The following is a 22,149-nucleotide window of genomic DNA, read 5'->3' as shown; positions in this document are numbered from 1 at the left end:
TCTAGATAGGTCAGTGAATTTTCCATTAGTTTCTTCCTGTTCTGTACTCTTACTGTAATGTAAGTTGGCTCTCTCTGTGATCAACAGATCATGAAAGTACTGAATCCCTCCACAGAAAATACTTTACACAATGATTTTAAAATTATTAGTCTATAAGTATCTAAATGGGGAACAAATATTTAATAATAGGTTCTCAGCCCACCAAAGAAAGGTATCACATGATCCAATGGCTAGAGGCTGAAGCTAGACTGATTTAGAAATAAGGCATACAGTTTTAACAGTGAGGGTAATTTAACCACTGAAACAACTTACCAAGGACTCTGGGGGATTCTCCATCTCTCGCACTTTTTAAATCAAGAGTGGATGTTTTTCTAAAAGATAAGCTCTAGGAATTTTTTGGGGAAATCCTATAGTCTGTTACACAGGAGGTCAGACTAGATGATCACAACCACAGAGTCATATGATCATAGAAATGTAGGGCTGGAAGGGACCTAATGCAGGACCAAGTAAACTTAGACCATCCTTGACAGGTGTTTGTCCAACCTGTTTTTAAAATCCTCCAGTGACTGGGACTCCACAGCCTTCTTTGGAAACCTATTCCGGAGTTTAACTACCCTTATAGTTAACGTTTTTCCCTAATATTTAACCTAAAACTCCCTTGCTGCAGATTAAGCCCATTAAATCCTACCTTCAATGGACATGGAGAAAATGGATCAAGGCCCTCTTTATAACAGCCCTCCTCAGTCCTCTTTCTCAAGAGTAAACATGCTTAGTTTTTTTAACCTTTCCTTACAAGTCAGGTTTTCTAAACTTTTTATCATTTTGATTACTCTCCTCTTGACTCTCTTCCATTTGTCCACATCTTTCCTAAAGCATGGTGCACAGAATTAGACAGAGTACTCCAACTGAGGCCTCAACAGCACTGAGTAGAGTGGGACAATTACCTCCTGGGTCTTACATACAACACCTCTGTTAATATGCCCCAGAATATTAGCCTTTTTTGCAACTGCATCACATTAATGCTGACTCAATTTGTGATCCATTGTAACTTCCATATTCTTTTCAGCAATACTACCACCTAGACAGTGACATACTCCCCATTTTGTAGTGCTGTATTTGATTTTTTCCTTCCTAAGTGAAGTACTTTGCACTTGTCTTTACTGAATTTCATTTTGTTGAATTCAGACCAATTTGACAAGGTCATTTTGAATTCTAAATCCTGTTCTCTGAAGTGATTGCAACCGCTCCCAGCTTGGTGTCACCCATGAATTTTATGAGCATGCTCTCCATTCCATTATTCAAATCATTAATGAAAATGTTGACTAGTAAGGGATCCAGTACTGACCCTGCAGGGTCCCTCCTGGTCTTGGAATCTATTAAATATCTTTGAATATATGATAAATTCATGCTAATCAGCTGCTAATTAAATATTCTCTCCAATAAGTATACTTCCATCAGAAGCGGTTCCTTGGGTTTTTTGCATTGGTTCATTAAGGAACTCTTCCATAGCATTACTGGCTTTCCTAGTTGTCATATTAACTTTAAATTATTTTTGTAACAGGCTTTATTTTCTCTCCCTTCTGTTTTCCAGTTTCTGAAGGTTTGTGACCATTTTTTTTTCATTTCTTTCCCTAGTAAGCAACTTATTACTATCCAGAATGTCAGTTTTGCTTTGTTCTTCATTCCATCAGAAAAAAAACCAAACACATCTTTGTTCTTACTTTTTCTTGACAATTTAACCCATACTTTCACTCTGTGGGAGTTGACTGGGTTGGCTTTTCTCCATCAGAATTGCCCCTTTCCAAGGTTAAGCTGGGCTTATTTTAATATCAGAAGGGAAGCCGTGTTAGTCTGTATCCACAAAATTACTATTTTAATGAAGTCTGTGCTACCAAAATCTTAACAAAGGGCTTCTTGCAGTCTAAACTTAAAATGGTAATGAAAATCCAAAGGCTGTCTTGCTTTATCCAAGCCCCTGGCTACGGCTAGTATCCATAAAGGGCATATCTGCACTGCAAAAACAAAACAAAACAAAACAACCCACACACACCCTGCAACAGCAAGTTTCAGAGCCTGTGTCAACTGACTTGGGTGCACTACAAGGCTAAAAATAGCAGCGTAGACGTTCCTGTTGGAGCTGGAGTCCAGGCCCTTCCCTGCAGGGGTTAGTTTGAAACCCAGACACAATTCCCAGAGGGCAGCTGTAAGATCCAATATTAGTTAACTTTAATATGTATGGTGTGCTTCTACAACTACTATGAAACACATTACATGTCCACTTGTCTAATTGCTGCACTCTAAGTAGCACATTTATGCTCTAGAAAAATTTTGTTTAGCTTAATCTTCAAATCGCCATTGTACAAACAGAAATTTTCATAATGTGCAAGGCCAGGAGTTTGTCAAGTTCACAGCAAACAAACAGAAAAACTAAACAAAAACAAACACTCTTGCTGGAAGGTTGCAACCTAACCCTTTATTTGCGGATAGAAGGGTGGCCAGGCCAAACGTCTGTGAGGGGACCTGCCACCCTATGCACCAGGAGCAGGAATTCGCACCAGCCCTGCGGGACAGGAGCCAGCCACTGCAGTGGGATCCCTGCCAGGGCTCATCCCCTTCGGGCCAGGACTCCAGACCCCGCCACATGGAACGCGGGGGTCTCGCGGCCACTGGCAGCCTAGGTCACGTTGCGCCGGCGCTGCCCACGTGCCACGAGCTGGCGGCCCCCGCACCTTAAGACCTGGGGCTAAGCGGCCCCCAGCAGAGACAGGACCCCGCCCACTTCCCTGCGCGGGATCAGCCCCGCCCCAGCGCGCGAGCCAGAGCCAGGCACGTACTTCTCCGAACCAGCGAGCACCGATCCCAGCGAGCAACGCGCGGGCACGGCGCTCTCGGTGCACTGCACGCTGGGAGTTGTAGTCCCCGGGAGCTGCATTCCCCCCTCTCCCCTACGCGCTCTCGGCCTGGAGTCGCCCTTCGCTCTGCCCCCCCCGCCCCGGTGACTAAGTTTGGCCCCCGCCCGGTCATGCGGAGGCTGCTATCGACTTTCCGATTCCATCTCGCCCGGCTATTGGCGGCGGCGGCAGCCGAGCTCCCCGCCCCGGGACACAGGGCACCGCCGCCTGGCTGGGGGGAGCGGCGGGCAGCGGCGGCCGCCTGGACGCTGGGCTCGGGTCACTCCATGGCGCAGTGCGGGGGCGGCGCAGCGCCCCCACCCTCCCCGGAGGAGGCGCAGGGGTCGTGGGCAGCCGCCGGGGACCCTCCCCCCAGAGCCGGCGAGTTCCTGGAATACGGTGAGAAGGCGGCCGGGCGGCCCGGGCCTCAGAGCCCCCCGGGGGTGGGTCCCGCGCGCAGCCAGGCCCTGCCCCCCGGCGCGGTCTCGTCCCAGCTCCGGCCCCTGCTTTGCAGCCAACTCTGCCGAGTGCGGGGCTAGGCCCCGCCGCTGCCCGCCAGCAGCCGCGCCTCTAGCATCGCCTGTGCCCGCTGGTGCTACGCGGCGTGTGTGTCCCGCCCCCCGCGCTGCTGTGCTGTCCCCGCCTAACAGGCCTGTACCGTGTGCGCAGCCTGAAGCCCCCTTGTCCCTCTGCGCCGAGGGAAGGGAGGAGTGAAGGGGTAAAGTCCCTTTGCCCGAGCTGTGCTGTTGATAGCACATACAGACACCGCCTCCCCGTGCTCGGCACTGTAGTAATAGTCTCCACTCCGAGGAGCTCACACTGGAAATAGGCAAGAGCCAAAGAAACTTTTAGCCCTCTGTTTGCAGACGGGGAACTGACAAGAGATTTAAGTGATGTGAGGTCATTCCAGCAGGCGATTGCAGAGCAATGAGTGAGCCCGCCTCCCCTGAGTCCCATTTCAGAGCCATAAACACAACACCATCCTCCCTGTAAAGCCAGAGATAGGATGGATGTTGATCCGCATGTTGCACTCTCTCCTTCCTCTCTTTGAAGGTAGGAAGAGACTATGGTTGCGTAGACAGTATAAGTACATTCCTGTTTTTGTAGTCAGTGTATGACTCATTTAACTGAATACAAAAGACAGGGTTATGTCCCCGTAGCAGCTTTTAATATCGAGTTGTGTGTGATAATTTAGGTGCATCAACACCTACCAACTCAGGCAGCCAGGGTGTCAGACCAGTCTAGGAAAATTTGAGCAGGTATCCCGTCCTATAGTATCTTAGCAAAGAAAAGGGTGTGCAGAGGACTTTGCACAGAGTGGCAGCATCAACATGGGACAATGAACTTTGGTATATTCTTACCCGCAGGCAACTGAGAGGAAGGAAGATCATCTGTACCAGTTAGTTATACAGTCATAGCTAGGGTCCTGACTACACTGCAAAAGTAGTGTTACCAGCTAGTTGCAGGACAACAATGCAGACCCTATGCCTATCTTATGGCCAAGGCAAAATACTCCTAGCTTTTGCAGTTTAACAGTAATGTTAATAGTGTGTGGACAGTAACCATAGTTAGAGACAATCGTATCTAACTGTAAATGGTTAAACTCTTACGTATAGTTTTAACATACACGGCCATCCTCCTTTTCCCTTGAAAGGGACAAGTTAAACACTATGGGCTAAATCTACAAAAGCATTGAGATCCTCAAAATCCTTGCTCAGCTGCCACCAAACACTGGGCACCCAAAGTCTCAAATTTCCACTGGTAAAGTCTCAAAAGGCAGCTACAAATCTGCCAGTGAGCATGCACATAAGTGCCTCAGTCCTGACACCTGGGCACCTAGCTCATGCCTAAGCCCTGGCAGAATCCTCAAACTAGGTGTTCCCTTGCCTATCTTGCCTTGCTGCCCAATCTGGTAGGCAGCTTTTGAGAACACCAACCAGATCAGGCCCAGCATGAAACACCGCAGGAGGAAGTGGTGCAACCCTTCCCCCCAAAAGACCACAATTCAATTCCCGCTTCTGCCTGAAATTGAGCAGCCACTTGAGCTTTGTTCTCTCCCCTCCTCCCAGGACTGTGCCCAACCCACTGGACTATGGGGTATTTTGGGGCAGGTCTTGCCTTGAAAGGGAGGGGAAGAGGAATGCAGTCAGATATAGTTAAATAGATAAGAGCTATCCCCCTCTCCTTATATTCCTTTGTTAACCACAAAGTGCATTTTAGATGATTGGAGGAATCAGAACTCTTAACTCTTGCCCATTTTAAATTCAGATATGCTTCTTTCCCCTACTGAAAGATGCTCTCCTTTTTATAGTAGAAAATTTGGATGAGACATGCTGGTTATGAATAGGTTATGAAAAAGCTGATTTGTGCTTAAGAAGGTAGTTCCATTTGCGTCCCTAACTTTGGCCTATCATAATCAGACTTCAGTTGAGAGATGAAATGAGAATGAGAGAATTGCAGCCTACTTAAAGGAATGCCAGTGGCACTGGAACATTTTTAATAGTGGGGGTGCTGAAAGCCAGCTCTCTTACCCTGTCTGCGCCCCCTTTCCCAGAGCTGGGGCCGGGAGCAGGGCCGTGTCTTGGGGGGGACTCGGACAGAGGTAAGGGGGCCAAGGCTGTGGCCACAGCTCGGGTTGAGCGCGGGGCCGGCTGCCCAGACCCTCAGACACGGGGCTGGCAGCTGCATGCAGGGCCATAAGTGGAGGTACGGGGCCAGCGACTGTGTGGGGGGCCAGAAGTGGAGGCGCGGGGCCAGCAGCCAGGACCCTCAGGCATGGGACTGGTGGCTATGTGGGGGGCCAGAAGTGGAGATGTGGTGCCAGGCTGTGTGCGGGGCCAGAAGCAGAGGCGTGGGGCCAGCAACTGGGACCCCCGGGCATGGGACCAGCACCCAGCTGCAACACCACTCCGCACCCCTAGTTCCTGCGCCTATGAGGAATGCTATCACACACAAATAGTTATATATATATACACACACCCACATAAAAGTTCTCAAAGTAGTAATAGCCATCAGTTTCACCATCTCCTTAATGATGAATGGTCTGTCAATGGACTACCATTTTACTGATACTTCTCCAATAGAAGTTTCATTCTGGTAACTGAGAGAGAGTCAAGAAATACAGCATCCATTTGAGTGAATAAAAATGAAGGCTTATTGCAGTTTCATATTAAAATTATAAAGTTCTGGCTAAGGTAACTAAAGTGAATTTAAAAAAACACCTGAACTTCTAACTGCCTTTGATAGTCAAGGCATTTATTCATACTGCATTCTCTAGTACATAAATATCAGACTAGCAAGATGTCAGTTTAAACTATTGTTAAATTTAAGACTTTTTAAAACAAAGTAGACAGCTTTTTCTCTTCCATTAGATTTAGTGCTTAAATATATATTTTCTTTGAGTAATGACCAACTCATTTCAGTGACTGAAAAAGGAGGGAGTTGTTTACTTGGAACTCATCCTATAGGATTTAGGCACACTCTTGGTGCTTGCCAATTTAGGCCAATTGCACATCCATCACTCAGTGACTGAAAGAGGGACATTGTCAAGACTAGTTGTTCCTCTGCTCTGCCCATCTGTTATTGTAAGCAGGCAGAATTTTTCAGAGTGGCATTTGTTTTTCAATACACTGCTTTCTTAGCAGACTGAGAAAAGGGAGGAAGTAACATACTGTAAAAATGCCAACATACTGCATATTGGCCCCAGTCCTCCAACTGACTCAATGCGGACCGATCCCTGTATTTACATGGAGCCCCACAAATTAGTGGGGCTTGTCATAGGCATCGATTGCAGGCTTGGGATCTAAGAAACCCAAATCAAGTTATCTTCTGGATGCCTAACTGGAAATGTGGACTTCTATGTAGGATTCACATTTTAAAGGATTGACTTTTAAAGGATTTGAGTGAGTGGAAGCATTCTTAGAGTCAGACTAAACATAAAGCCTGTATACCTTGACAGTGGCTTTCATCCATAACATGTAGTTGTCATTGCTATTTATACATGAGTAAGATTCTCTGATCATCTAGCATCTCACATATAGGGTTTACAAATGAAAAGCTGAGGAAAACAAGGCAATAAAAAGGATTATAAAAAGCCAGCAAGAACACACATTACTTTTTCTAGTTAGTTACAATTTTTGATTATACATCTGTAAATGAGAAATCTGATGCAGGAACCTTATGCAACATGCTTTACTATAAAGTAAGACTAAAACATGTAGTACAGGCCTGCACAACATGCGGCCCGCGTGGGCTCACTGTGCAGCCTGCAGGGGGTGAGTAGGCAAGCGGCAGGTGAGGGAGAGGGGCTGAAGAGGCGGGTGGGCAGTGGCGGGGGGTGAGGAGGCAAGCCAGGGGGGTGGGGGGATGAGGAGGCGGGCGGGCAGTGGCAGGGGGTGTGAAGGCAAGCCAGGGGGGGGGGGGGCGGAGGAGGCGGGCAGTGGGGGGTGGTGCAGGTGAGAGGGGGGGGGCCGAGGAGGCGAGTGGTGAGTCAGTGGCTGACCTGTTCTACTGATCTGGTCTGGCTCCCATCCCCTCTCCAAAGGGTGCAGCTGTCTGGAGGTGCTGCCTTCCACGCCTTCCTCAGGCACACCTCATTCATTCAACAGGGAAATTGATTACAAAGTTGGGGGAAGATCTTATTCTACTTCTAGCAAAAAGACATTTTTCTTTTACCTTAATTATACTACCTTAGGGGCCTGCTATAGCATATTACCAAGGTTCAATACCGCTGTTTCGGTGGGGCAGCGCTGGGGAAGGAGGGTTTGTTTCTGTGGGGTGGGCGGTTCTGGGGGAGGGAGTATTTCAGAGGGGCTGGGCGGCACTGTGGGGGGAGTTCCAGGGAGGCTGGGCGGTGCTGGGGGGGTGTTGTGTTTTGGGGGGGCTTGGTGGCGCTGGGGGGGGGGGTTGGCCCTCAGCTGTTTTCTTTGGAGTAATATGGCCCTCGCCGCTTTACGAGTTGTGCAGGCCTGATCTAGTATGACAATGGAGTCTAGTCCAAACATGTTCTTAGTTTGTGAAGGATAGGGAGAAAAAAAAGTGACATGCATACACCCACCCAGTTCCTAGAGCCAATAACAATACACCAGCCGCACAGATGATCCTTAAAGGAATTCCTTTAGCTTACACTATTTCAAATTAAATACAATTATTGGTCTCAATTGTCTAAGAATTGCCCATATCCTGTTATTTTTGTTAGCCCATCTCCCTCTCCCACACTTCGACCTCTTGTTTGTTTCCTTCATTGGTTCATTTAGATCGGGATAGGCAACCTATGGCATGCATGCCAAAGGCGGCACGCAAACTGATTTTCAGTGGCACTCACACTGCCTGGGTCCTGGCCTCCAGTCCGGGGGCTTTGCATTTTAAATGAAGCTTCTTAAACATTTTAAAAACCTTATTTACATACAACAATAGTTTAGTTATATATTATAAACATATAGTAAGAGACCTTCTAAAAACGTTAACATGTATTACTGGCATGCGAAACCTTAAATCAGAGTGAATAAATGAAGACTTGGCACACCGCTTCTGAAAGGTTGCTGACCCCTGATTTAGATTGTAATTTCCTTGAGGCAGGTATTATCCTTTTGAATAGGTTTGTACACAGAGCAAGTGGGCCCCAGCTTGATTGGCCTCTGAACCCTACCACAGTCTATGTTAAATAATAATAAATGTAATACTGTCCAAGCAGTGCTCACAGAAAAACTTTTGTATCTCTGCTTCTTAGTGTCCATTAAGCGAGCAGGCAGCCCACCTAAATACCTTATTTCTTTTGAGAGAGAGGAGGTGGGTGAGGTAATCTTTTATTGGACAACTGTCTGTTGGTGAGAAGGACAAGCTTTTATGCTTACCCAGGACTCTTCTTCAGGTCCTTTTAGTCATTTAGGGCATGGCTATACTTGCGAGTTAGAGCGCATTAAAGCAGCCTAGTGCGCTCTAACTCATGATGTGTCCACACTGGCAAGGCATGTAGAGTGCTCTGACTCCGCAGCTAGAGTGCTCCTGGTACTCCACCTCGGTGAGTGGAATAACGTTTGATGTGCCCCTGCTGGAGTGCCACGTCGCCAGTGTGGACTCCCTGGTCTGTTAATGCGCGCTGATCGGCCTCCAGAAGTGTCCCACAATGCCAGTTCTAGCCACTCTGGTCATCAGTTTGAACTCTACTGCCCTGCCCTCAGGTGACCAACCGTAAATTCTCTGGGAATTTTGAAAATCCCCTTCCTGTTTGCTCAGCCAGGCATGGAGTGCTCTCAGCGAATCTTTCCAGGTGACCATGCCTCCGCACGTCAGGCGATCCCCAGTATAGAGCAATGGTGAGGTGCTGGACCTCATCAGTGTTTGGGGGGAGGAAGCTGTCCAGTCCCAGCCGCACTCCAGCCATAGGAATTACAGTATTTTCGGGCAGATATCAAGGGACATGAGTAAAGGGGCCATGACCGGGATGCTCTGCAGTGCAAGGTTAAAGTGAAGGAGCTGCAGAATGCCTACCGCAAAACCCACCAGGCAAACAGCTGCTCCCGTGCTGGCCCCGCAACCTGCTGTTTTTACAAAGAGCTGTATGCGATACTTGGGGCTACCCCACCTCCACTCCGAGTACCACCATGGACACTTCAGAGCCCAGTCTAACAAGGCAGGAGGAGGAGCAAAGCGGGAGCGAGGGTGCTGAAGAGGAGGAAGACACCCCGGTATCCATAGATGCAGGCAGCCAGGAACTGTTCTCAAGCCAGGAGGAAGGTAGCCAGTCGTGGTGGCCGGTGGTTGGGGAAGGACAAACACCAGAGGAGGTTCCCAGTAAGCGGCTTTTATTTTGGGAAGGAAGTTACTCGGTGCGGGCTCTCGGGGAGAGGAGGGTTAGAGCTGCATGCATGCCTAGATGTGGAATAGGCGTTGACGTGCTCTCTCACATCGCGGTAATCTGCCTCAGTGATCTCTTCAAGGTCTCATCCAGAATTTGGGCAATGCACTTGTGCGGGTTTCATGGGAGAGCCACTGTGGTCCTTGTTCCAGTCAGGCTAACATGTCCGTGCCATTGTGCCGTGAGGGGCAGGGGGACCATTGCTGCACACAGGCAAGCTGCATATGGGCCAGGGTGGAAGCCACATTGTAGTAGAAGACCCTCCCTTGCTTCCCAGGTCACCCTCAGCAGCGAGATATCTTCCAGGATGAACTCCTGTGGAAAATGTGGGGACAGTGTTCAGTATAGGGGCCTCCTGCAGCTGTTGGCTCTCCCCAAGGCACAGAAACCCAGAGGACAGTGCAGCCATGAAAGAATCCGTCCCCCTTGACCCTGTGCTTACCATTTTGGGGCTCCCAGGGGTTATGTGTGCTCGCTTTGGGACGGGCAAATTATGCTATTGTGTAGACTGTGCTTGCCCTCCTTAAATACAGGGGAATCATTGCTCTGTCTGGTGTGAACAATGCTGCCTCTGTTAAGTGTTGCATTTTACCTTTACAGTTGCAACTCTGAGATCTCAGCTGTCCGTGTTATCACTGGCTGAGAAGTTGCAAAGAATCAGGAAGAGGCCACGTAGAAGCAAAGAGGACATGCTGCATGAAGTCATGCAGCACTCCCTTAATGAAAATCAAAAAGTGCAGGAGTGGCGGGAGAGTTAAAGGAGGTTCCGCCAGCAGAATGTGGATTGCTGGCACCAAAGCACGGAGCGGCTGATAAGCATTATGGAGCGCCAAGCATACTCGATCCTGGTGTTCATAGCCATGCAGGCGGAGCACTACCACCCCTGTCCCCCCGCTGCAGCCCTTGTCCCAAAACTCTTTCCTTTGTGCCCCCATGTCACCTCCAACCCACTTTCCCCAACATCCAGGTTCTTATCGTCACTAGCTGTCTCCAACACCTGTAGCTTCACCATCCAGCCCTGAAAACTACATCCCTTACCCACTGCACTCAACCCCCATCACCATGCAGTATAGCCATCCTGAAGTGCAGCACTCATTGCACAGCACTCCAAACAGGAAGGCTGAGTATGATAACAGGACATACACAAATCTGTGATTGTACCATTCCCCACCCCACCCCCTTGCCCTTTCTGTTTCCCAAACGGATGTGTTTCTTTTCAATAAATGCATTTTCTTTTCAATAAATGGATTTTTTTTGCTTTGAAAACATTATTATTGCATAAAATAAAAGATACCTTAGCCCAGGAAAGCAACAGGCACTGCAAGTCAGCATATCACACGTAGCAAACAGATTACTACTCACATTGGAACCACTGCACTTCACTCCTGTGCAGGGCACCAGGCGTTACTGGTGGCTTTCAGCCTCAAATTGTTCCCTCAAGGCATCCCTAATCCTTGCAGCCCCGCGCTGGGCCCCTCTAATAGCCCTGCTCTCTGGCTGTTCAAATTCAGCCTCCAGGTGTTGAACCTCCGAGTTCCATGCCTGAGTGAATCTTTCACCTTTCCCTTCACAAATGTTATGGAGGGTACAGCACACGGATATAACCGTAGGGATGCTGTTATCGGCCAAGTCCAGCTTCCCATACAGAGAGCACCAGCTGCCCTTTAAACAGCCAAAAGCACACTCCACAGTCATTCTGCACTGGCTCAGTCTGTTGTTGAACCGCTCCTTGCTGCTGTCAAGGCTCCCTGTGTACGGTTTCATAAGCCACGGCATTAAAGGGTAAGCAGGGTCTCCAAGGATCACAATGGACCTTTCGACTTCCCCTACGGTGATCTTCTGATCTGGGAAAAAAGTCCCGGTTTGCAGCTTCCTGAACAGGCCAGTGTTCTGAAAGATGCGTGCGTCATGCACCATCCTGGGCCAGCCTGCGTTAATGTCAATGAAATGCCCACAGTAATCCGTAAGCACCTGGAGAACCATAGAGAAATACCCCTTCCGATTAACGTACCCAGAGGCTAGGTGGGCTGGTTGCAGAATTGGAATATGCATCCCATCTATCCCCACTCCAAAGTTAGGGAAACCCATTTGTGCAAAGCCAGCCACAATGTCATGCACGTTACCCAGAGTCATGGTTCTTATGAAGTAGAATGTGATTAATGGCCCTGCAAACTTGCATCAACACGATTCCAACGGTTGACTTCCCCACTCCAAACTGGTTAGCGACTGATCAGTAGCTGTCTGGAGTTGCCAGCTTCCAGATTGCAATAGTCACCCGCTTCTCCACCGGCAGGGCAGCTCTCAATCTCGTGTCCTTGCGCCGCAGGGTGGGGGCGAGCTCCTCACACAGTCCCATGAAAGTGGCTTTTCTCATGCGAAAGTTCTGCAGCCACTGCTTGTCATCCCAGACTTGCATGACGATGTGATCCCACCAGTCAGTGCTTGTTTCCCAAACCCAAAAGCGCCGTTCCACAGTGGTGAGCATGTTCATGAAAGCCATAAGCAATCTCATGTCTTATGTGTTACTCGAGTTGATATCGTCAGAGTCCTCGCTATCACTTTGGATCTTAAGGAATAACTCGACTGCCAAATGCGATGTGCTGGTGAGACTCATCAGCATATTCCTCAGCAGTTCAGGCTCCATTCCCACAGACTAAAAGGGAAGACAGAGCACACAGTACAAAAAACGTTGAAAGATGGCGCCAATTGTGGACGGAAGCAGAGGGATTGCTGGGATGCGAAGTGATGCATCACGGGGTGTTGGGAAAGGACCCAGAATGCCCCCCCCCGCCACCTTACCACAAGCCACAGCGCCAGAATGGGAAGAGGTGCTCTGTGGGATAGCTGCCCACAATGCACTGCTCCCAATGCTGCTGCAAGTGCTGCAAATGTGGACACATTAGTGTGCTCGCAGCTGTCAGTGTGGACAGACTGCAGTGCTTTCCCTACTGTGTTCTACGAAGGCTGGTTTAACTCAAAGTGCTGTATATTTGCAAGTGTAGCCATGCTCTTAATAATCAGTTCAGTAACTGGAACAGCTCCTGGGGAGCCTCAGTACGCAGATCACAATTTACCTTGTGATTTTCCCCTCCCCCGCTTTATGTTGAAGCCAATTAGTACTTAATCAGGTGTCTTATCTTCCCTAGCACTAGGGATGATGTATCCAAGAAACAGTCTACAGGGTTCTAATAACCCAGATCAGTTTGTTATACTACATTTGTCAAATCAGTGGTTGCTTTGCATGCCACAAGAACATAATGTGGATGTTTACTGCCAAGTTTTCCCCTGGGGTTAGATTTGGAATATCTACATTAGTTACCAGTGGAGCTTTGAAAATGTGCTTGTCTGTGGTAATGAGGTGTCCTGTGATAAACTGCATTTCTGACATAAGTTTATTTTCCAGTACACTAACACCATTGTAATGTGGAGTTTTCCCGGAAGAATACTGCTGGATGCTTGCTTTTGTGCACAGTTGTTGAGAGATGCAAAAGGAGGTTTCAGCTTTACATTTTTTAGAAGATATAATTGGATATGCATAATGTCAGAATAAAATGAAAGAGTCTGAGGCAAACATAGGAAAATAAGACTTGTGGATAAATTAATGTTGCATAATTAGTAAGTTTAGAAAAATTATTTTGTGTGAATCATTGGTTAGGATGACCCTTTCATTATTGTGTTGGCTTGATATCCTGCCAGTTGTATTTCACAAAGAAGTTTAGAAACTGAACTTAGCTCTCTTAAATGAAAAACAAAGTATATCGAGTGGAGACAAGTGAATTGTGATTTATTCTGGCTCCCTATCTACAGCTTTCAAAACTCTTAGTAGATGCAAATGCCGTAGTGATTGACAATTCTGAGGAAATTTTAAATTGTCCTGTTGCTTATTAATTATATTTCAATGACCTGTTAACTTCAAAGAGCCTTGCCATAGCTCATGTATTTCATGTGATACTTACACATTTTCAAAGTTTGTCACATGTTTCTGCACAAATAGTAAAATGTAAGACATTTTAGAAAGAGACCCTTTCCCCACAGAATATTTAATAGAGGAAGGTGCAATACAAGACACCATGGATTCTAATTCTAGCACTTCTACTGATTATTCTTAATACTTCTGTGCACTTCCCAATTTTTATTAACCCAGGCCTCTGACCTCTACCTTAGGTGAGGCAATCATTTACCCATTTTACAGATAAAAGAGGTTTAATAAGGCACTGTAGGCAATGCTAATACAACAGTCCCAAGTTTCACACATCTCGCTATGCTGCCTTTCAGATGTAATTATGTGTTTGTTTGCCCATGCTAATGCAGTGTGGATCTTTATCCCTTTTTAGCAACCAGACCAGAGAAGTTTATGAGTCTGTTACTGCCTCCCTGCTTATGTACATTGATCTTTAGCCCAAATGATAGAGGCTCAGGTTTTTAGAATCAGTGATCCCAGGTTTAGTCACTGCAGGTTACTCAAACAGGGGTGTCATTATGCTGTCTTCAACCAATAGACCGTACTCTACTCATAGAGCCAGGAATAGAATCCTCATGCCCAGCAGACAATTGCTAGTTCACAGTTATGTAACCCAGTTATTAAAAACGTGTTTTCTCTCTCTCTGGGATGCTCCCCACAGATGATAACAGCACATCTCATGTAGTTATTCCTATAGTGAAAGTGGTAGACGTCTATGGTGTCTGTCTGAGGGCTATGGGTTCAGTTCTGGTTTATGACCCAGGTAGTAAAAAATATAAGCAAGTTAGTGTGCAAATCCTAGAATAAATGAATATTTCATATTGCAAGTCACATTGAGGTGTAGTTGGATATTTGTTTTATTGTATTTTTAGTCTTTGTACTTTGGTTAATAGGTGTTTTCCCTTTAAGAACAGGGTAGGGGCACATATTATGGCATTTTTTAAAAAAAACGGAGCAATGTCTGGGAGATGTTGGGTGTGGGTGCAGAGAGTGGAAGATCCTGCCTGCGATATTGCTAACCATTTGTATTAGAAAATAATGAGTCTAACCCCTCAAATCTTGAGATTGGCTAAAAATCAGGACATTTTAAAAAAAGTAATATATTTTGAGAATTCTTTTTGTTTGCCTTCTGGTTTAAGCCTTTAGGATAACCCTGGAAATTTGGTGCAGGTATTTCTCAGCAACCTCTATAACAATGAAGTCTATAAACTTGATTGTTTAAAAATGAAAGCTGAGATCCTCATGTAATCACTTGACTCCAGAAGCTGGAGCTTTAAGAAAAACAATAATAAGATTCTTGATAAAATCAAAAGAGCTGGCAACACCATGCCTATGTAAGTTCCAAAAAGGTAAGAATTTGATTTTTAAAAAAATCTTACCTTTCTAGAAGACAAACAACTCTTGCTGAAGATGTAACATTAACCCTTACCAGGGGATTAGATGCCTCATGACATTGTTAATGATCTTCAGAGGCTTTTTGTCCCGGTAGGTCACAAGTATGACTCCAACCACTCAGCAGATATTAAAGATTGTTATTGTCTAATAATGGATGTGTAGTGGTCTCTATATGAGTTGGGTTTAGTGAGTGTCAGTTCCAGCTCCTGCATCATAAAGTCATCACTACCACGCTTTGCACTAATTGGCAGACTCAGCATGGGCCCTGGAGACTGACTTAGCCCTCTTATCTCTAGAAATCACCCCAGAGCTGAGCTATGCCGGTAGGGCAACCTTCCTTGTTGCTGCCCTATAGATGAGCAGGGCAGCATATAGTAGAGGTATATGAGCACTAAACCCACACTTTTTTTTATAGCTAGAGTCTTCGTGACTCAGCCTTCCAAGGTATCAGAGTCCCTCCATACAAACATGGCAGTCTTCCCTTCTCTGCCCTGACTGTGCCACTCCTCCTGTGGCTGGCAGGGAAACACAAGCCCACCCTCTACTCCAGGTTCCAGCACAGCATCTGTAGCAACAATGACCTGCTTCCTTCCTCACTATGGTACTCTTGCTCTGGACTCCTTCCTACTTCTCAACTCTACATTCTGGCTTCCCCCATCTCTAGGTTTACCAGCCCAAACACACTCCTCCCATGGAGCAACTTGGCACTGTAACCCCCAAACACGCCTCCCCTCTCCCAAGGAGTAACTACAGACTATTTCCTGACAGCCCCTTTCTATTGGGATGGCCCAGCTCCTCCCCCAGCTGGACTTGTTCAGCAATTAGGTCTTAGCAGGCCCTGGCTTTCCTCCAGGTGCAGCCTATAGTTTAATTGGCCTAATGTACCTCTTCAGGCCTTGTATGAGTTAGACACTCCATCAGAGGAGGACATTGTCACCTCAGAATTCCACCTAATGATGGCTCCACGGATGTTACTGCAGCCTTGCAAAGAGGGACCAGGATTAATGGAGAGATACTTAACCTGTTAACCATGACCAGCTCACATGTTTCTAAACATCATTAATTTTGTCTACACTAGGTACTAAGTAATGTTTAAAAACATGTTAATTTTGACATAGAAGTTAAATAACATATTTTTGAACATCACTCATTTTCCCAGTCTACATAAGCCTATAGTGACCCCTTCTGCATCTGCCTGCCTTTCCTTAGGACTGGACAAGATGATATGGAACCAGCATATATGGCTAAATGGACTGATACACTCCTTTACTCCAATGTAGGGTAAGGTCAGGATTGAGGTCCAACTTTGATTAAGCACATTTACTGATATTTTGAAGCAGGAAAAAAATGGCAACAAATGGGAGAGAGCAATTTGTCTTACTGATAGAGTAATATATACTATATATATTGTCTCAAATTAGAAATCTAAGACTAAATGTGTTATTTTAAATATATTCCAGATGGGCTGGAAAATGTGCAGGAAAAAAAAATCATTCGAAAGAAAAAGAAAAGAACAAAAATAAGAAAAGGGTCACAAACTCCTCCTGACTCTATGGATTATTTGATGGCAGAAATACCACTTGCCAGTACAGATACTGGATATGAATTTGGCAGTAAGTATATTAAAAAAAACTGGTTTAAACATATGTAGATCAAACATTTAGGCTATTATCTGCTAGTTGGCCCATGCAGGCATACCTCGCCGCCCAAACAAAACCATATGAACTAGCTTGCAGAGTCAGGGCCATATAGTCACTGTTATTAGACTCAATTCTGCAAACACTTAAGCATGTTAGAAACTTATCATCCCATTGTCTAAAATAAGACTCTTCTACTTACAACTTCTCTAATCCTATATATTATTTTTGAAAACTTTGTAAGAATGGGATATAGTGCCTTTTACCTTTATATTGCTGGCTCAAGGCCAACTCATGTTGGTGTAGTATTTCTTGTGTATATTTTTTTTATTAATCTGTATGTACAAAATAAATGTTTTGCCTTCTCCCTCTCTTCCCCTAGCTACTAGTACATTTGAAATATGTTTTAAAAAGAGGAGAAAAAGAACTACTAGAAGTAAGACTGAAGATGACGATCAAACAAAGAAGAAAAAGCAGTATCAGCCAAACTATTTCATCTCTCTTCCAATTACAAACCCAAAGGTGGTATTCTTCTCTATTTTTTTATGGGCAAAATTACTTCGACAGGAGTAAATAAGGCAAGCAATATTTAGCCTAAAGGGGCAGTTCTCAAACTATTGGGCAGGCCTTCCATGGGAGGCGTAGGAATGTGTCAAGGGAGGTGTGAGCTGTATTCTTTTTAAGAGCTCTGGCTGTCAGCACCAGCGGTTAGGGCTTATGCAGAAGGGCTGTGCACACCCGAGAGGCAGAGATAAAAGAGACAGCCGAAGCCCTGCCACCTGGGCTTGAACTCTCTTCCCCACCAATCCCTCCCCTCTCCTACCCTGCCTCCTGCCATTCACTCATTGGGAGGCAGCCCAGGTTCAGGCTCTCCTCTCCTCGCTCCTCCCCACCCCTGCAATCGCTCACCTGGAGGCAGCAGAGCTCTGGCTGTTAGTCCTACGGTGCAGCAGCAGTGCAGAAGTAAGGGTAGCAGTGGGGCGCTAAGTCTTCTGTGAAAAGTGTTATTGACAAATACCACTTTTCACAGTGCCACACTTAACTTTGTTGCTGCTGGCATGGCACTGCCTTCAGAGCTGGGCACTGAGCCAGAGCGCTCTGCTCTGCCTTCAGAGCTGGGTGGTGGCATATGGACTTCCGGGTGGGAGGGCAGGGCATAAATAACTACTGACACAAAGAAGGGGGGCCCGATCAAATAAGTTTGAGAACCACTGGCCTAAAGTATGACAAATTATTTTATATTATTCTTTAAGGAACAGTGTCATATTAAGAATCACACTGAAACTGTTTTTACTAACCATTATTACAAATAACAATGGATTACTCTAACTGAAATATAGTAGAGAACATTTTTTCTCTTGTTATCCAGTTTGTTAGATTTGTGGATTTGACATCATTCGTGTGTAATCAGTTTTAACGTTTCCATCTGTATACTCAGGTTGTTTGTGAAAGTCATTCAACAGCAACAGGGGAGAGAAACACTTTAAAAAATAGGAAAATGTAAATAATAAATCCACAAAATTGTAGGAGGACTGAGGACAGGTGTATAGTACATGAAACTACCTTAACTTATTTTATGAAGTTGAGTAGATTTCATTTAGACTGTTTTCCTTTAATAACATGGAATTTGTCCAATTTGCTGTATAATTCATTGTGAACAAATCACCTCCATCCAAAAACTGTAAACCTGTTACGTAAAACACATATTTCAGGGTGATTATTGTCTAAAAAGAGGCATTTATAGGCATACTATGTGATTTTTGCATATACCTACTATCATCTCACTAATACTTCAGTTCTAGTAGCAATGTTCATTTTTTGTTCTGATTCTGCAACTGACTGCACAGATAGACCCTCTGACCCATGCACTCCATCCTTGTGGAGCCACGTGCAGGATCAGGGCCAATGTGTCAAATATCATTAGGGGACCACAGCTACTTAAATAATTATTTTATCCTGAAATTTGCTATTAAAAATAATTACTTATCATTTACTCTAGATTAGGTGGAATATTAAAGTCTGATTTGCCTTGAGTAGAATAGCAGCTCACCCAATAGGGGTGTGTGTGTGATTTGATTTTTAATGTGGATAGGTTTTAGTTAAAAATAGACTGATACACTATGTCAGACAAACTCCAGCTACAATCTAGTGCCCCCAATCTTGCAAACACTCATATATGCTTAAATTTATGTTCATCAGTATTCCCATTGATTTGGACTACTCATGTGAGTAAAGTTACATGCATGCATATGTGTTTGCAGGACTGGGACCTAAGAAATACTGGTTAGTTCTCTTCCTCCCCCAAAAGGGGTCCTTCAGTGATTTCTTCCATCCACAAGACAGTATGTTGTGATAACTGACCTTCTGGAGAAGAACTGGACAATTCTGTTACTGCTAAGAACGCTGGACAACTTTTCAACTTTAACAAGCAATGATGGTTAAAGTTGAAAATCTAAATCCATCCTAGTTCACATATATAGCCTTGAGAGTCAATTAGGCAGTTACAGGGGCAGCTCCAAGCCCCAGCACGCCAAGCACGTGCTTGGGGCGGCAAGCCGCGGGGGGCGCTCTGTCGGCGCCGTGGAGGCGGCAGGCAGGGTGCCTTCAGCGGCTTGCCTGTGGGAGGTCCGCCGAAGCCGCGGAACCAGCAGACGTCCCGCAGGCAAGCCGCTGAACGCAGCCTGCCTGCCGTTCTTGGGGCGGCGAAAAGCCCCTGGGCAATTATTAGTTTCACATGTCTCTAAGAAGCATGTTGACGCATATTCTTAATAAGATTGAGAGATTGGAGTTTCATGCAGTGCAAGTGGTTTCAAGACATACATTAGGATCTTTAAGAACATGTATCTCATGGTTGTTTATAATGTTGTTGTAGCTGTGTTGGTCCCAGGATATTAGAGAGATAAGGTGGGTGAGATAGGGATAAAAGATATTACCTCATCCACCTTGTCTCTCTTTCTTGTGGTTAGCATGCATTGTCTTAGTTAAGGTAGTAATAGCCGAGCATGATTCCTTCTCACTAGCTGACATATACACTGAGTTTTGCTAGCTATGGATGTTGTGAATACCTGTTGTGGCTTCAGCACAGAAAATAAGAGACGGTGTTAGGTGTAAAAGTTGTGCTGTCAAAGCCAGTACTTGAATACAGAGTCTGAATTAGATTTTTAAAAAGATTTGTTAGCAGACACCATCAGATGTGTTTTGAAGGTCAACGGAAGAGTGGAATTGCATCTGTGCTATATACTCACACACAGGAATTCTGAATAATGTCTGAAAATGAATTTAATAAAACCAAACTAAGTATGAAAGTTGTGGTGAAATGTTCCACTCTTAGGTGTCAGTGTGGAGGAAGATTGCAATGACTAATTATATCAGACTCCAAGACAGCCTTTACTAGATAATGAAGAAATGAGATCTTTTACCCCATCTGAATTTGGAATCTCTCACTGCCTCATTTTTGCTCTCATGATATAACAATTGCAAGGCTAGTGTAGTGGTTGAATACATTGATACATCATAATTGAAAAAAAGTGCTCCTGTTATTGCTGATAGGATTTGAATAATTTTTGTTGTTAAAGCGGAAAAGCTAAACTCTGCAGCCATTTTCACGCTGCCTAAAGTTGGTAATTCCTGTTTTTGACTTCATTTGTCATTAACAGTAATTGTGAGGATAGCAACTGTTCTAAGTCTCATAGCATTTGATATGGGGGTTATTAATTATTATTATTTATTTACTTTGTCATTCTTAGCCTTTATATTACAAAGTTCTGTTTGTAATTTTCTTAGATGTAGGGTTTGCACTGGAAGTGGGAGGTGCTGGTTGGATTTTATACTGGTAGTTTTATCCTGAATGGAAAAATTCCAACTAATACACATGGGATCCTGTAAAGACAGAGAGGAGCTTCTAACTACTGCTGCCATTTCAGATGATGATGGACAAAGAGCTTCCTTTTGTGAGAATTTCATTTCACTACTCCTGAAGTGTTCCAGGCAATAGTACAAGCCTTTCTGAATTAAGATTTTACTTAATTTTTTTTTAGCTTTACAGTGAAAAACACCCCTTTGATTCAGGAACAGTTTTGCAGTGGGGGATTTTTCAGGAAACATTTAATGAGTTATCCTGCTTGTGACTGAGAGATTTCTCTTGCTATTATTTTAATGGTGTTTTGAATCTTTGGAGGAAAAATATGATGCCCCGTTAATTTTAACATCATACTCTGTTACATTTTACAGAAATAGTTAAATGAAAAATAATAATTGTTTCCATCACTTTTGGTAAATCTACTTGGATGAGGTTAAATTTCAACTGGTATGCTGTGTGTCTGAAGATGCTGTTTCTAGGTCCTCAAGATTAGATTTTAATTAAATTCATTATACTTGATGTGTTACAACTCTAAAGGTAATCAGTTTTGTATTAACTTTTTAGCATTATTCTTGCATGCAGCAAACCCAAATTCTTGCATTTTAGAATAATGTTATTTGATACTATTCAGAATTACATATTGAAGTTAATGGTGAGGATGACCACAGGATCAGAACTAGACTCCTTTTTAAAATTTATTTTTAACACTTTATTATCTGGAGAAGGAGGTGCGTAGCGAGTTGTTGAAATCTGCCCTCAACAATTTATTTACTGAATTAAAACTACCAAGGTTTGTGAAGAAGACTGGAAGAATCTAATTAAATTAAATTGTCAGCAAAATTGGCAGATGAAATTTAATGTAGAAAAGTGAAAGGTAATGTACAGTAGGAAAAACCATTTAAACATTTCATATATATTAATGGGTTCATCACTAGATATGAGAGATCTAAAAGGAGTCTTCTTTAGCTTAATTAAAATATCTGATCTCTGTATCACACTGCTCAAAAGAGTTAGATACTTGGCTGTATTAAAACAGAAAAGAATAAACAAAACCTGAAAATGGAAGTCTGCAAATTGGTCGTACATCTACACCTTGTTTGTTGCATTTAATTTTGGTTACCTGAATTCAAGCGGGACATGCTAGGGATGGACTTCTCCCAGAGGCTCACAAACAAACTTCCGTGTAACAATATTTTGCCTTTGGAATAGTATAGCGTATAGTATAGTATAGAGAACACTGGTTCTTAACCTTTCCTGAGTACTGTACCCCTTTCAGGAGTCTGATTTGTCTTGTGTACCCCCAAATTTTACCTCACTTAAAAATGACTCACTTACAAAGTCAGACATAAAAATACAAAAGTACCACAGCACGCCATTACTGAAAAATTGCTTACTTTCTCATTTTTACCATATAATTATAAAATAGCTCATTTGGAATATAAATATTGTACTTACATTTCAGTATATAATGTATAGAGCAGAATAAACAAGTCATTGTCCGTATGAAATTTTAGTTTGGATTGACTTCACTAGTGTTGTATGATGTAGTC

General features: G+C 44.5%; 1 protein-coding gene across 4 annotated transcripts in view; it reads left to right on the top strand.

Moving 5' to 3' along the window:
• The first annotated feature begins 2,731 nt into the window (after positions 1-2,731).
• AKAP7 (A-kinase anchoring protein 7) overlaps positions 2,732-22,149 on the top strand; it is a 164,827-nt gene continuing 145,409 nt past the window's right edge. The window contains exons 1-3 of one of the 4 annotated variants that reach the window (XM_039530142.1): positions 2,732-3,290; positions 16,564-16,716; positions 17,123-17,262. In XM_039530142.1, coding sequence (XP_039386076.1) covers positions 3,023-3,290; positions 16,564-16,716; positions 17,123-17,262 — 561 coding nt within the window. In that variant the 5' untranslated portion in view covers positions 2,732-3,022. The remainder of the gene's footprint in view (positions 3,291-16,563; positions 16,717-17,122; positions 17,263-22,149) is intronic. The other 3 variants (XM_039530143.1, XM_039530141.1, XM_039530140.1) reach the window with 3 other exon arrangements.

Source organism: Mauremys reevesii, linkage group 3, assembly GCF_016161935.1.
Source record: "Mauremys reevesii isolate NIE-2019 linkage group 3, ASM1616193v1, whole genome shotgun sequence".
NCBI lineage: Eukaryota > Metazoa > Chordata > Testudines > Geoemydidae > Mauremys > Mauremys reevesii.
Note: the sequence above shows the minus strand (reverse complement) of the source record. Positions and strands in the feature narration are given on the sequence as shown.